We start from the raw sequence: 15,661 nt of genomic DNA, 5'->3' as shown, positions 1-15,661 counted from the left end.
TATTTCTCTCTTGTATCACCACCCCCTTCCTGTACTATAAACATTTAACCTAAATTTCAACATACAGCGCCCTAAATGATCATTTGTTGGATCAGGAAGGGAATTTCACTATCGCTACAGCCCTCTGGGCCACTAAAACACAGGCCATTAGGAGCCCTTGAGGACCAAGCTTTGGGCTGCGGTGACTCACCGTGCACCCTGCTGAAGAATGTTCCCCACTGTTATAACATCATAAAAAGTGGGGAGGGGGAAAAATGGGAGATGTCCAGATAAGAAAGAATATAAGAGATTTTCAGACGATGGAGGAAAGAGGAGGATGCACACAGGGGCCTGAACAGCACTGTGAACTGAGCCAGGACCCAGAGACCCCCAACGCCGGCTTCAGCTGGGTAAAGGAGGAAGCACAGTTGGGGGACGGGGCTTAGAGACAGTGAGCTGAGTGCTGGCATAGAGAAAGAAATACCCACGTTCTCTCCTCTCTTCTGCTGAGTTCCTGAGCCATGGGGCTGGCACAAAGGAGCTTGCCACTGGGCTGCATGGCCATCATCTTGGTTCTAGAGATGGCCATGGCGGAGAACCCTATCTGGATGCTGAATGACAAGGCCCAGGTGTTTGCAGACCTGAGCACCCAGGAGATAGAAGCTGTGCACGGCTTCCTGATGAGCAGGCCGGAGCTGGAGCTGCAGCCATCGGGCACACAGGCCTTAGACAAGAACTCTGTGTTCCTCATTGAAGCGCTGCTGCCCAAGAAGAAGGATGTCCTAGAGTTTCTGGATGAAGGAACAAAACTTCCAGTGCGGGAAGCCCGTGTCGTCATTTTCTTCAGTGCCCAAGAGCACCCCAATGTCACCGAGTTTGCTGTGGGGCCCCTGCCACAGCCCATCTACTTGAGAGAGCTGTCCCCTAGGCCAGCAAAACATGGATCCTGGGCATCTAGACCCATGTCCAAAGTAGAGGAAAGCCTTCTCTACCGCAAAATCAAGAGTGCCACCACACCCTTAGAGAAGTTTTTCCTGGACACCACCGGCTTCTCACTAGAGGACTGCAATGGGCGTTGCCTGACCTTCACCCATGTGGCCCCCCAGAGTGTAGAGTCTAGACATCGGGCCACCTGGTTTCTCTTGCAGCGCATTGTGAAAAACCGACTGCAGCCGACGGGGTTGGAGATCCTTGTGGATCATGGGAGCACAGATGTCCAGGACTGGAGAGTGACCCAGGTCTGGTATAATGACAAGCTCTATAGCAGCCCAGAGGAACTGGCTCAGAAATACGCAGATGGAGAAGTAGACACAGTGGTTCTCAAGGGCCCACTGCCTGAGAACACAGAGCAGCCACAGATCTTTAACAAGCCTAGTGGAGAATTCCCACTGCCCCTCAGCAAGTCTGGCCCCCATGTGGAAAAAGGCGATGGTCCCAGCTACAGCCTAGAGGGCAACACTGTGACCTACAAAGGCTGGAGCTTCTCTTTCCAGCTTCGACCCTCTTCTGGGCTGCAGCTACTGAATGTGCGCTTTAGGAATGAGCCTATAGCCTATGAGGTCAGCGTGCAGACAGCTATGGCTGTGCATAGAGAAAGCACACCCGCAGGAGATCTGAACAAGACCATGGATCTAGGCTGGAGCATGGGCAGTGTGACTCATGAATTAGTCCCTGGCATCAACTGCCCAGAGACAGCCACCTTCCTAGACGCCATCCACTACTATGACAGTGATGGACCTGTCCGTTATCCACGAGCCCTTTGCATCTTTGAGATCCCCACAGGGGTGCCTGTTGGGCCCATCTTTAACTCTGACTTTCCAGGCAAAATCAACTTCTTTTCAGATGTGATGGGACACAAGCTGGTGCTACGGGCAACCTCAGCCATCTACAATTTTGATTACATCTGGGACTTCATCTTCTATACTAACGGCATGATCTTAGCCAAGATGCATGCCACAGGCTATACCCACACCACCATATACACCCCTGAGGGGTTGGGCAAAGCTCATCTGCTAACTCACCAACTTGTCAACAGTCACACCCACCTTGTGCACTACCGTGTTGACCTGGATGTGGCAGGTAAGACTTGAAATCAGAGCTTCCCTGTCACCCAGTTGCTTCCCATGATGCATATTTGAGAAATAGTGGCTGTGAATGGTGCCCTAGTGTTATCCAGAATATTAGGTGTGTGTGTGCTTTGCGTCTGAATTCAGGGGTGCAGAGCAGAGGGGAGGAAGAAGTGCAATGGGAGAGAGGAATGGAATGCTATTGCCTAGCCCTCGAAGATGGTCTGTAGTGCCATCAGGGGGAGCTTTGTGTGTTTCCTGGGTATATAATGTCACCACAGAGGAGTGTCATACCTATGATGCTTGACATCAAAGCCAACAACAGAACAAGGCCACCAGGATCAGATGGGTATCCGTAATTCATGAATTCCACTTGTCCTTATGGCCCAGAATATATACATTGCCAGTTCTCAGGCCTTCATTAGCACAGGCTATCCCTTCTCCAGGGTTAAAACCATGGCAAACAGGCTGTATCACAGTTCACCTGAAAACAGCCTGAGGAACACTGAAAGTCTCGCCACAGCTGCCAGGGCTGAGCCCTGAGCTGTCCTTCAGCTCCTCTGCTTTGGGGTTCACTTAGTTTCATTGCTCATTCGGCTAGCCCAGCTGCTGCTCCAGAACCGCTTCTTGCTGGCAGCTGGCTGCGGATATGGTCTATGTTGGAGATCCGGGTGGGGAGGGGGGAGGAAGCGTCCAAGCTAAGATGGTTCTCAACCTCCTCCTCCCGTCTTGGTTTCAGGCACCAACAACAGCTTCCACACACAGCAGACCAGGCAGAAAAACACCACCAGCCGGCACCACCTGGTCCAAGGCACATCACTGAATACGCAGTACTCCCAGGAGCGCCAGGCCACCTTCCCCTTTGGACAGACTCTGCCTCCATTCCTGCTCTTTAGCAGCCCCAAAAAGGATGTCTTGGGACGCAGGCGCGGCTACCGCCTACAGATCTACTCCACATCTCAGCAGAAGCTGAGCCCTGAATCCCAGGAGGACTTAGCTTTCACCTGGGCCAGGTAAGGAGTCCAGGGAAGGGGGGGGGGAGGTTCCGTTCTCCAGGCTCTGAGCCACATGTGGGTCTGGGTGTGTGTCCTCACGAACTTGGGGTGGGAGGAGAGGTGCTCATGGGGATCTTGACACTCAGGTGGCTTTGGGCACTCTTGCAAAGTCCCGGGAGATGACCGCACATTGTGAGGAAGCACTAACTTCCGTGTCTGAAGCTCCGAGGATGTCCTGAGCCCTAGTTGAGTCTCAGAGGCAGCCCCAGTGCTCAGAGCCACCCGGCTTCTCAATCTTCAGGTACTCCTTGGCGGTGACCAAATATTGGGAGTCTGAACGGTGCAGCACCAGCATCTACAATCAGAACCACCCCTGGGATCCCCCCGTGGTCTTTGAGGATTTCCTTCAGAATGATGAGCGTATTGAAGACCAGGTACTGGACTAGTCCTTCCCCTCCTCCTCTGGCCTTGTTACTACCCTCTAACTGGACCTGTTGCTGGTCCTAGGAGTGTGGCTTGCAGGTGAAGGGCAAGCTCAGCAGTCATGAAAGATGAGCCAGCCTCTTTTCTTTTTTTTATGAACCAATCTCAGTTCCAAATTTATTTTTTTGTTTGTTTTTTTATTGATATTTATTGAGCTCTACATTTTCTCTGCTCCCCTCCTTGCCTCTCCCCTCCCCCCTTCAACCCTCTTCCAAGGTCCCCATGCTCCCAATTTACTCAGGAGATCTTGTCTTTTTCTACTTTCTACTTCCCATGTAGAGAGCCAGCCTCTCTTCAATGGGGCTGAGGCTATCTGAAGGAAGTTTGTAGACACATTTTAAAATGACCATGCCCTACTACAAAAAACAAAAAATAAAAAAAAAACATAGACTCAACTAAACTGGAATCATAGGGGCTGACAAATCAAACAGCCAATCAGAGAGCTTGTATGTGGCTGATGTACACCCTCTGCACACATGATACAGCTGTGTCATTTTGTGGGGCTCCTAACAGTGGAGGCGGAGGTTGTCTCTAACTCTGTTACCTGCTTTGGGGACCCTTTTCCTCCTACTGGGTTGCCTCGTTCAGCTTCAGTAGGAAGTCTTACTGAAACTTGATATGCCATGGCTAGCTGATATACATGGAAGGCCTGCCCTTTTCTGAATAGAAAGGAAGAGAGAGTGGATGGGTGGGGAAAGGGGGGAGGTTGGAGGAAAGGACTGGAGGGGGAGGGAGAAAGGGAGGGAAAACTGTGATCAGGCTGGTAATAATGAAAATAAATTTTAAAAAAAAATGACCCAGTCCTTCCAGGGTCCACAGTACCTCCTTGCCCACAAAAGCCTTTTTCTCTCCCTCAGGACTTAGTGGCCTGGGTGACAGTGGGCTTCTCTCATGAGCCCCATTCTGAAAGTGTCCCCAGGATGGCCGCAGCTAGGAGCTTTGTGGGCTTCTCGCTCCAGCCTTTCAACTTCTTCTATACCGCTAGAAGACACCTAGATACAACTGCCAAAGATACATCAAACACTAAGCCGCTGGAGACAAGGTCTGCCTGACGCCTCCTCCTTCAGCCTCAATGGGACCTACAACCCTGTGTCAAGAGTCCAGCCTCAGCTCCAGCTCAACAGTCCCAGAGCCCCCACAAGGACGCTCAATAAACCTTTGGCATTTGACCCTTCTGTGTTGCTTCTAGAACTGTAGAGGATATGGGCCATTTACTCAGATATGCGGGCATGGGCTCCATATATCTAACCTACAGTATGCCTAAAAGACCTCCACGGCCAGGACAAAGATACTGGGTTTCTCTATCTGATGGGTTTTTCAGTATCTGAGACTTTCCTGTCTCTCTTAGGGCAACTTTATGGGAATTGCTCCACCTCAAAACTGGGCATGCAGGAGAAAGCTCTTAAGGGGAAATCTACAAGATTACCAGCATCTCACTCTGTTGCTGTTGTTTTAGCATCTAAAGTTTTGCCCCCAAGATCCTTTTATCAACAAACAAACAAATATGTGTATGCTGATTCACAGTAGAACTGTCTGCAGCAAGCAAAGTCTGGAGACAACGGACTCTGCACCTGCAGAACAGAACAGTTCAATCAACTAAGGCACAGCCCCACTGTGGCAACAGATGACAGGGAAAGTGTATGAGCCAGGACTATAAGGAAACACCTACAAGGTGTGCTTCACAGCAGAAGAAAATGGCAGACAGTCATGCGCACAGTGTGCCAGCTTCTGTGTATGAGTAGGAGGAAACTAAGGACCCCGTACAGGAATCAAAGGTGAAAGGTATATCACTGCCTTCAAACAGTTGAAGGGGACAAGGAAACAGAATTTTTCCAAAGTGCCTCTGTCAGGAACACAGTCTTTAACAACCCTAGAGCTGGAGCTAGACTGATAGCTTAATTCTTGCCCTGCAGGTATGAGAAGCTGCAGTCAGATGTCCAACATCCTCAGAAGAGGGGGGAAGCATGGTGGCCCATGTCCTTTTCTGCAGCAACGGAGACAGGCAGATCCTTAGAGTTCCCTGGCCAGCCAGTCTAGCAGAATCAGTGAGCTCCAGGTTCAGTGAGAGACCTTGCCTCAAAATGAAAAGGAGAAAGTCAGGCAACAGACTTTATTCACCAGGAAGCCAAACACAGGAGCATGGGCAAGCACACAGACATGGAAAGATACACAAAAGAGGAGGAAGAGTCAGCTGTGGTGGTACATGCCTTCAATTTCAGCAGAAAAACAAAGGCAGATCTCCATGAGTTCAAGGCCAGCCTGGTCTACATAACAAGTTCTAGGCCAGCCAGTGCTATACAATGAAATCCTGACTCAAACGGAGAGAGGGAGAAAGAGGGGGAAGTAGGTAAGTGGGGATGGAATAAAGAGCTCCTACGCCAGGAACATGTTACTCAGGGCAGGGGGACATTGTTTAGAGCAACCCAGAGAACTGAAGAGGTAGATGTGGACCATTCTAACCTATAACCATTCTAACCAGGATAGAAAGAATGGACTTCTTTCTATCCTGGGCAACTAACTAATCACCCATGAGACAGTAAGGTCCTCTGAGAGTCTTCCCACGCATTCGCAGTCCAAGCCATAAGTCAAGTCTCTGGATCTCACCCTCACCTAAAGGTGTAAGACGTGGAGCTGGACACCGGAGAAACCCTTGAGTAAAATGCCACTGTTGCAAAGAGGCTTTAGGCCCCAGGTACAGGTTTAAGGAGGTCCCTCTGCAGAGAAATGAAGCATCAAAGGACTTCCTGCTGAGGCCCTGTGTGTCAGGAAAAGTCAGGCCTGGTGAGTGTGACAGCAGCCAGGATGTACCCAAGAGCCCAGGTCATCAGGGAACTCACTGCACAGGAAAGCCTGGCAGGCAGCCCCACTCCCAGGTACGAAGGAGGGTGGAGAGACACCGCCGAGATGGCCAGCATCCCTGCCCTGGTGTATAGACAGTAGTTTCCTGGTAGCTTAGATCACAATTAGGAGGCAAATACCCTGGCTATGCTGTCTCCCAGATAGGAAAGAGGGAAAGCATCTCCCTGAGTCACTGGCTGGAATGTTTCTATAGCCTAGCCTACCCTAGCCAAGCTGATTTATCTTTTCATGCTATGTGGAAGGCCACTTTTCTTAACCCTATGGGGCTGGAGACCCTTGTGGATCACAGGAGCACAGATGTCCAGGACTAGAGAGTGGAGTAGTTCTGGTATAACGGTAAGCTCTACAACAGCCCAGAGGAACTGGCTCAGAAATGTGCGGATGGAGAAGTGGACCTGGTGGCCCTCCAGGACTCACTGCCCAAGAACACAATGGAGCCAACACTCTTCCCTTCTTACATGGCCTCAGGGGCTTCCCTAGCCATTACTGCCTCTGGATCCCAAGTGGTCCAGGTCTTCTTTCTCTATACAGCCTGGAAGGCAACACTGTGCCCTAAGGAGGCTGGAGCTTCCCCTTCCAGCTGTGAGCTATGAGCCTTTTCTGGGCTGCACATCTTGAACATGCACTCTGAGAATGAGTGCATAATATACAATGTGCAAGAGGCGATGGCACCACAGGAAGGACACACATCCACCGGAAGGCATGCAAGTCATAAACATGGACACAGGCTGCAGCTTGAGCAGCATCCCTCATGAGTCAGCCCTTGGCACCAACTGTTCCCCCAGAGCTACATTCCTGAATGCCATCCCCTACTACAACAGTGATGGCATCCTCCCTGGGTACCCTCCCTCTTTTGAGATACCCACAAGGGTGTCCCACAATGGCACTTTAACTGAAATCTTAGCGACAGCTTCAACTCCAACATGGAGCTGAAGGGGGACACACGCTGCTTCTGGGGACAACTTCGACAATTTCCGTTATATCTGGGACTTCATCTTCTGCAGTGACAAGGTGGCAGAGGCCAAGATGCACTCCACGGCTCTGTTCAAACCACCTCTTATACCTCCAGGGGTCTGGGCCATGGCCCTCACTTACACATTCACCTTAACTTGGCAGTATCCATACCCACCCAGCACAGCAGTGTGCTGACTTCCATGTGGCAGGTGGGGCTCAGCATCAGACCCTCCTAGTCACTCAACTGCACCCCACCAGAGACAGCACTGAGACTCTGTGGCATAAAAGCAGTCTTGCTTGAGACTGAGATGATGGTGTGCGTGAGTTGTTTCTTAGTCCAGAAAGCTAAGAACGGTCACTGTCTATCTCTTCTACATTGAGTACAATGCCATGTGGGGATGCCCAGTGTGTTTCTTGGATAAATGTTTCCACATAAGAAATGCAAATTTAGAAGCCCTGTAACGGAGTAAGACCATTGGGACCAGATGGGCGGTTCACCCCGTCAGCCCCACTTAACCCCATCCCAGACGACACAGACTTCCCAAGTTTGCTGAAACATGACCGTCTATGCTCCGGGGATAAAACCACAGCAAACAGACACAGAGAGCTGCCTGGGTCACACTGAAACTGCCACCGCTGCCAGCACTGACCCGTGAGCTGTCCTCTAGCTCTGGTTTTGGTCTCCCTTCTATCCACACTGCGAGCCCGGTGTCTGCCCCTTGCTGTGCTTCTTGCTGGCAGCTGGCTGCCTGCAGGCCCCAAGAACAGCTCCTAGATTCCAGATAGGGTTGAAAAACCACCAGCTCCCAGAGCCCAAGACTAAGCCTGGTCAACCCCACCCTCAGACAGACGCAGTATTCCTTCTGCTTCAGACTCTGCCCAAAGACCTGCTCTTCATCAGCCCCAGGGAGAATTGCTGGGGCTGCAAGCACAGTTCAACCTCGGAGAGACTCTGAGGCACTGCTGCCCCTATGCTAACAGAAGGAGCGGGCTGTCACCTCAGCCTGCTAAGGAGACCCAGCGCAGTTGGGGGACAAAGGCAAAAACTTCCCTCAGTGATTGTGTGTGCCTGCCTGTGCTTCTGCCATCCAGGTTCTGTACCTGTGTATCCGTGTTGTGCGCATCCTCGTGCACTTAGGGAGGGAGGAGAGACACTAACAGGCTTCGTCCTGGTCCTCTGATACTGAGGATCAGTCTTGCAGACTCCAAGGAAATAATCGTAACTCTGGGGACACGGTGACTTTGCCATCTTTGGTCCTAAGGCTGTTCCCTGGAAAGGACTGTGAGTCAACCCCGGTGACCAGAAGTACCTGGCGTCTTCTCAGCATGCAGGTACTCCCTGGCAGTGACCGAGAAGTCTGGGCACCGTGGCGGCGGCATCTCCAAACATAACAATCTCTTAGATAGCTGGTTCCCCACTGACCTGCCTGCTGCATCCTCTCTCCCCCATAGGACTTGATAGCCTGGATGACAATGGGAACATCCTGAGGATCCCAGTGTGACCACAGCTCCAGTCCTTTAACTTCCTTCCAGAGTACCTGCCTCCGGCCTCCAGAAACCAAAGTAACAGCCACGTCCGGCACTGGATCGCTGAGTTCAGGGACTACCTGATGCCTCCTTCTTTCAGTACAATGGGACTTGAAATCCTGTGTGAGGTACCCAACTCCAAACCCCACCCAACAGCCCCAGAGATTCGCATGGGCAAATAATGAGCCCATCAGATTCCTGTACCGTCTGCTGCTACTGGCAGATCGTGGAGGGTGCGCACCAGGTATGTGGATGGATGGCCGTGGGCCCCACTCGTGATTATCTAATGCATCACGAAAGACTTCCATGACCGGGAATTGTAGAGTCCTGTCTTTCCAGCAGAACTGTCACGTTCAGGGAAGTAACTGGTGCTCCTTGCAGGAAACCCTTGAGATCAGGCACGTTACTTATTGATAGTTCTGCAGAGGAGAAGGGAGTAGGCGGGGTCCCTGGGCTCTCACCTGAGATGCCAGCCACTCCTGCCCGCACCCTCCAGCTAGTTATGTATAATTCTTCCTTATAATTACACCTGGCCCTACGACCTCAGGGAGTGCTAGTGTATAGTGTGTTGGGAAGGTTAGGAGAAGGTGGGGACTCCATCTATGGAACTATGGGGAAGAGGCCACCCATGCTAGGGTGAGGCTGCTTTGCTGTTATTCACATCACTGGATGACTACAGTACAAGGCCAGTTTAGGCACCCTCTCCACTATCGCTTAAGGTCTTAGATGGGGTCATCCTTGTGGATTCCTGGGAAGTTCCCTAGTGCCAGGTGATTCTAACATGCACTGGGAGAGGCAGGGACAACAAGCACCTTCTGAGGATGATGCAGAAGAGCATCCAGAGACGACTGAGGGATACTAGTGGGGAGCAGAGGCAGTAGGGAGAACTCTGTACCCTTGGGATTGGGTGGGGCGGGTTGCGTGGCTGGAGGCACAAGGACTGTTTCAGGTGGTCTGATGCTTTTTCTCCTAGGAGGTCCTCTCCTCCTTTCCCTCCCTGCGTGGTCAGATGCACAGCCTTGTACACTTTAGGCAAGCCCTCTGTCACTGAGCTACAACCCAATATTCATAAGGAATAAAATCCCACAGTGCTGGAGGCATCTGGTGTATTGAGAAAGTCTTCTTTGATCAGACTGGGGATAGCTGAGGCGGAGAACGGTGGGTGAGATTGAGAAGACCAGATGGGTGATGGGGGGGGGGGATCCCTAAAGAAACAGCAGATCTGAGTTAGTGGAGCTCACTGACTCTGGATTGACACAGGCCCAAACTAGGCCCTCTGAATGTGGGTGACCATTGTGTGGCTGAGGAAGTCTGTGTGGGGGCCACTGGCAGTAGATCAGGATTCATCCCTAGTGCTCAAGCTGGCTTTTTGGAGCCCATTCTCACTGAAGGGATACCATGCTCATCCTAGATATGGCAGGGGGTGGGGGGAGGGAACAAGCCTTGGTCCCACCTCAAAGCGATATGCCAGACTTTGCTGACTCCCCCTAGGAAGCCTTACTCTCTCTGAGGAGTGGATGGGGGTGAGATGGGTGAAAAGTGGGGGGAATGGGAAGAGGGGGAGGAAGGGGAACTGGGATTTGGTGTGTAAAATGAGAAAATATTGTTTTAAAAAAATAAATATAAAAAAGAAAAAAAAAGAATCACCTGCTAGCTATTGTTTGTAAAGACAGGCTTCCAGTGTCCAGGCGCCACCAAAGATCATGGCAGCAGACTGCCTGAGAGTGTGTCCTAATGTGTGTGTGAGAGTGAGCTCTTTAGGTCACTCTACTGAGAAAGGAGCTGGGTTTATAATGAGAAAGGAGCATTTAACATTACGAAAATATTATTCAAAAATATTCATTTCTCTGAGTCCAGAACAGTAGTGACCATAGGCTATCAATACTTGGGTTTCAGAGTAACCCTTAACAGTAAAATGATGGTAGGTGTTTAAGCTCCTAAAACAATCCACCAAACTTAGACTCTTGGTGCCTGACAAACGGCTGGTGTTTGTCCTTCTCTGTATCACCATGAGAAGGCTTTCCTCTGGGGTAGGGGCTGCCCGCACAGCGTCTCACAGGCTTGCTACATGGCTTCGTGTGCTGGTCCAGTAGATACAGGCCTTGACCAGCACCCTGATGTTACCCAGGTCGTCTCTAAGATGGAAAACGAACTAGAGGAAGAAGGTGTAAAGTGATGAGGAGAGCGAAGTGTGGGAGGGCAGTGAAACATCCTGGGCTCCCTGGAGCTCCTCTGTCCATAAACTCACACATGGTTTCCCCTGCAGGCTTCAGAGTCACATGGCTCTCCATCTTCTTGTTCACATAGCGATCTTGCCCTGGTACCTCTACATGACCCCTCTTATTTCGGGATACGACCTACGCCGATCCTGTATATCCAGATCTTAACTCATTCTGGACCCTATTTCCAGATAAGACCACATTCACTGGAAGAGGGGGTTAAGACTTCAATAGGTTTTGGAGATCACAATCCAACTCACAGCACAAACCCTCCCCGCATCTCTATCTTTCAGGGGACAGGTGGGGGAGGATTGCACACAGGCTCCCAGACCTCAGCTCACAAACTGCGATGCATCAGACATTCCTTTAGCCTCAGCCCACTTCCCTTCCAATGTGGTTCTCTGGATAGCAGAGGCCGGGAAATGAAAGCTCCAACTTCCAAGATTCCTTTATAGCCAAAAATAATTTCTAATTCCATTTTTAAAGCCGTCGGGATGAATAAGACATTTAGGAATAATTTAACAAGAAAAACATTTAGGAATAATTTAACAAGAAAAGAACACAATGTATATTCTGAAAATTCCACAACTTTGGTGGGGGAGATCAAAAGATTCTTAAATCAGAGGAGAGACGCCGTGTTCATGAGTCAGAGACATAACATTGTTGAGATGGCAAGATATGCAATACTGATGACCAGATTCAGTGCCAGGCATGGTGGCGCATGTCTTGAATCCCAGCACAAGGGAGGTAGAGGCAGGTGGATCTCTGAGTTCAAGACCAGCCTGGTCTACATAGTGAGTCCCAAAACATCTGGGACTACATAGTGAAACCCTGTCTCACAAACAAGAACAAATAATTAAAAATCAATATAACTTCTACCAAAAGCATCAAGTATAAGGCCTTCATGGTGATGCATGCCTAAAATCCTAGTACTCTTTAGGCTGAGGCAAGAAGATTATGAGTTCAAGGCCAGCCTGGGATATACAGCAGGTTCTGGTAATAGAATAAATAAAAGCCTCTGTCAGATTGTTGGTAGAAATTCATATGGAAACTCAAGGGATCCAGAGAAACCAAAGCAATTTTGACAAAGAGCAAAGCCGAAGCATCAGTACCTCCTGATTCTAAAATTTGCTACAGGCGCGAGACAACATGTCAAAGAGCAGACACACCGATCAATGAAGCAGAGCAGGGTCCAGAAATAAAGCTCCCACTTTCAGCCAATTGATATTTACAGTGGTCCCAAAATAACTCAGTCGAGAACGGACAGCGTTTTCATCAGGCGGCACTGTGACAACCAGACATTCACATGTCAAAGGACGGAACTGGAATCCTGCCATATAAAAACCAACCTCAAAATGGATCAAAGACCTAATGGTAGCAGCTAAACTAAGAATTAAATGAAAGCTTAAGTCTTCACAGCCTAGGACTTGACAATGATCTCTGAGATAGAACATCCAAGCACAAAATATTAAAAAACAGATACATTGAATTCCACCAAAATGATTAAAACCTTTAAGGTTCAAGGGACATTTTCAAGAAAATATTCCCAGCCTAGTGCTGTAGGCCTATAATCCAGCTATAGAGAGGCAAAGGCAGGCCAATCACAAGTTCAAGGCCAGCCTGAGCCACAGGGTCCTTGAGAGCAGCCTGTGTGATTTAAGGAGAGCCTGGGTCAAAATAAAAGAGGGAAAGAGGAATATAGCTTGGTGGTAGAAAGATCGCTGAGCAGGTGTGAGGCTCTGGGTTCAATCCCCATTTCAGAAACAGAGACAGTACCACAGGAAAAAAGAATACTTTCAATCACACATCTGATAAAAGTTTGCATCCAGAATATATAAAGAACCCTTACAACCTACCAATACAAAGGCCAATAGCTCAATTTAAGAGTCACAAATTTCCTGAATAAATATTTCTCCGAGAAAGGTATAAAAGTATCCAACAGTACATGAGAGGTTGTTTGGTGTCATTAATCATAAAGGAAATATAAACCACAAGGAGATGTGACCTCATGCCCACCGTGATGACCATAATTTTAAAAAATTGATAAAACATTGTAATAATGGTAGGAAATTATGGATTATGTGCATGGTAGGGATACGGAATGTTAAGGTGGGGGTGGTGCGATGGCTCAACAGTTAAAAGCACAGGGGACCTGGGTTCAGTGCCTAGCACCCATGTATGCTCACAGAGCTGTCTGTAACTCATCCCTGAGGATCTGGTACCCTCATCTGGCTGCCACAGGCACTGCATATACATGTGCACATATATGTAAGCAAAACACCCATACACATAAAATAAAACAAACAACTCTTTAGAAAAATAATGAACATTTTTTAAAACATTAAGGCTTATTTGGTGACCAGTTCAGCGGTTCTTCAGAGGTTGAACACAGCTATCCCACCATACAGGAATTCCACATTTAACCATGTACAAAATCCATAAAAACATACATCCACACATGAACTTTTACATGCAAATTCATAGGAGCAATATCCACAAGAGTCAAGAATGCTAACAACTAGGATATGAAGAATGACTGGATTCAGGCAATGAATACAAGTTATAAAAGATATAAAGTTACCTGCCTTTCTACTTCTAACTCTGTCACAGATTTTTCATAACAGGGTAATGAATAAGTGCAACAAAATATACTCAGTAGTGAAAGTGTAAAATCCAATGTGAAGCTCCACAACCTTTATTCCAAATGGCTACTCTAACTGTATAAAAGTTCATTGAGTTGTATGGTCTTTGGGCTCAATTAATTTCATGTGTGATATCTTTTTATTAAAATACTTTTATAATAAAGTTTAAAATATTTTAAATGGAAACAACCAAATAAGAACTGATGAATGAACCATAAAAAGATGGTATTTTGTAAGCTTTAATATTTTATAATCATTTATTCAGATATTGCCTTTGTACTCTTGAAAAGGCTTATCACAAGATAGCAATTCTAATATGGAAAAATAAAATTAGTAGTAAAGAAATGCCAAAGGGACAAACAGACTTAAGAGGTGCATGAACCAATTACAAGGTACAAACCTTATTAACAGTAAGTGAAGAGAACCATATTTATGAGATGGTTGTAAAACTTTACTAATAGACATTTGGTGTTATTCAAGATTTTTATTTTTTGAGAAAAAACAGTGTTTGGTTACATTTTTTTATGAATTCTTCATTTTTCATAAATAGATGCTAGTATATTTATTGTTAAAACATTTTCATTTACTTCAGATTAAGATCAGATTAATCTACATCAGATTAAGATGTAGAAGATTTTCTAGACTGTAGATAGAATAGCATAGCCATATGCTGTCAGAGGTTTCCTGTCCTGCCTGGTTCCCACAATTGTTAAGTCCCAAAGAAATCACACAGAGGTCTGCATTAATCATAAATGGATTGGCCCATTAGCTCAGGCTTCGTATTAACTCTTAAAACTTATATAGCCCATTATTAACCATTATTCTTATCTGTGTTAGCCATGTGGCTCAGTACCTTATTCAGCCTGGCAGTCACATCTTGCCTCTTGTGAGGCTGGGTCAGGACTCCCGAGAAATGGACTTCCTTCTTCCCAGAATTCTCCTGCTCTCCTTGACCTGCCTCTGCTTCCTGTGTGGTTATCCTACCTATACTTCCTGCCTGACTACTGGTCAATCAGCATTTATTTAAAATATAATTGACAGAATACAGACCAACGTTCCACACCAGCCATGGGTTATCAAGCTGATGACAGATTTAAGAGCTCTCTTTTACTATAAATTGGGATAGGCCTAATGTATCTTTATAAACAAAATAAGAGATCAAGATACAGCACACATGTAGTTAACAACACATTCTCAAGGATAAGAGCAAAAAATAAACCAACAGCATGGTTGAATTTACTATGGAACTCTCAGACACTGCCAGGCATTATAAAAATGTAAGCAGTGATGCAGGTTATCTGAATGGCATTTAATAAATACAAACTGACATATTGAGCCTATATCTTTAGCAGATTAAGAATGCATGCATACAGAGAGTATGTATTCAGTAAACTGATCAAATAATATTATAAAGGAAGTCTCAAATTCTCAAGTTTTGAGAACACACAGAGCATGTTCTGTCAAAGTCATTGACCATGAAAAGATGTAATGCAAAGAGAACCATGTTCTTTGGTGGAATGGTCTAGCACTTGCTGTAAAGGTTTCTAACCCCAGTCTAGTCCTTAACTACAGTAGTTAATGGCTTTTGTTGAGTTCATTCTAAGATGTACGAAGAGATCAGACGCACACATGGTAAAATGGAACTTGTCCTATAGAATACTACACTGTACAATAAAGCCATAGAATTGTCTAAAAACCATGGTGTTGGCTCGAACATGGACCAACAGAACAATGGAAGCAAAGAGAGACATCAGACTCTAAACCGTAACTATGAAAGAACAACAGCTAGGCATCTGATGGAACCTAATGAGAAATGTTCCCGCAGTCTGGCAGAGAACAAAGCAATGGACTCCAGACAGAGTGAAGGCCTTTCATGAGAAGCCAGTCCAAAGATGGAGAAAAACATTTCCCTGATCTGACAACAGAAGTTTTCCTAA

The 15,661-nt window shown here is 47.5% G+C and overlaps 1 protein-coding gene across 1 annotated transcript; it reads left to right on the top strand.

The window, feature by feature from the left end:
- Positions 1–488: 488 nt before the first annotated feature.
- Positions 489–4,575, top strand: LOC142839255 (diamine oxidase [copper-containing]-like). Its single transcript, XM_075955247.1, has 4 exons — positions 489–2,058; positions 2,785–3,058; positions 3,342–3,474; positions 4,381–4,575. The coding sequence occupies exons 1-4, from the start codon at positions 501–503 to the stop codon at positions 4,573–4,575; spliced, it is 2,160 nt and encodes a 719-aa protein (XP_075811362.1). The 5' UTR covers positions 489–500.
- Positions 4,576–15,661: the final 11,086 nt, after the last annotated feature.

This window comes from Microtus pennsylvanicus, chromosome 21 (genome assembly GCF_037038515.1).
Source record: "Microtus pennsylvanicus isolate mMicPen1 chromosome 21, mMicPen1.hap1, whole genome shotgun sequence".
Lineage (NCBI taxonomy): Eukaryota > Metazoa > Chordata > Mammalia > Rodentia > Cricetidae > Microtus > Microtus pennsylvanicus.
The sequence above is the reverse complement of the archived record's forward strand: the minus strand, read 5'-3'. Positions and strand labels throughout refer to the sequence as shown.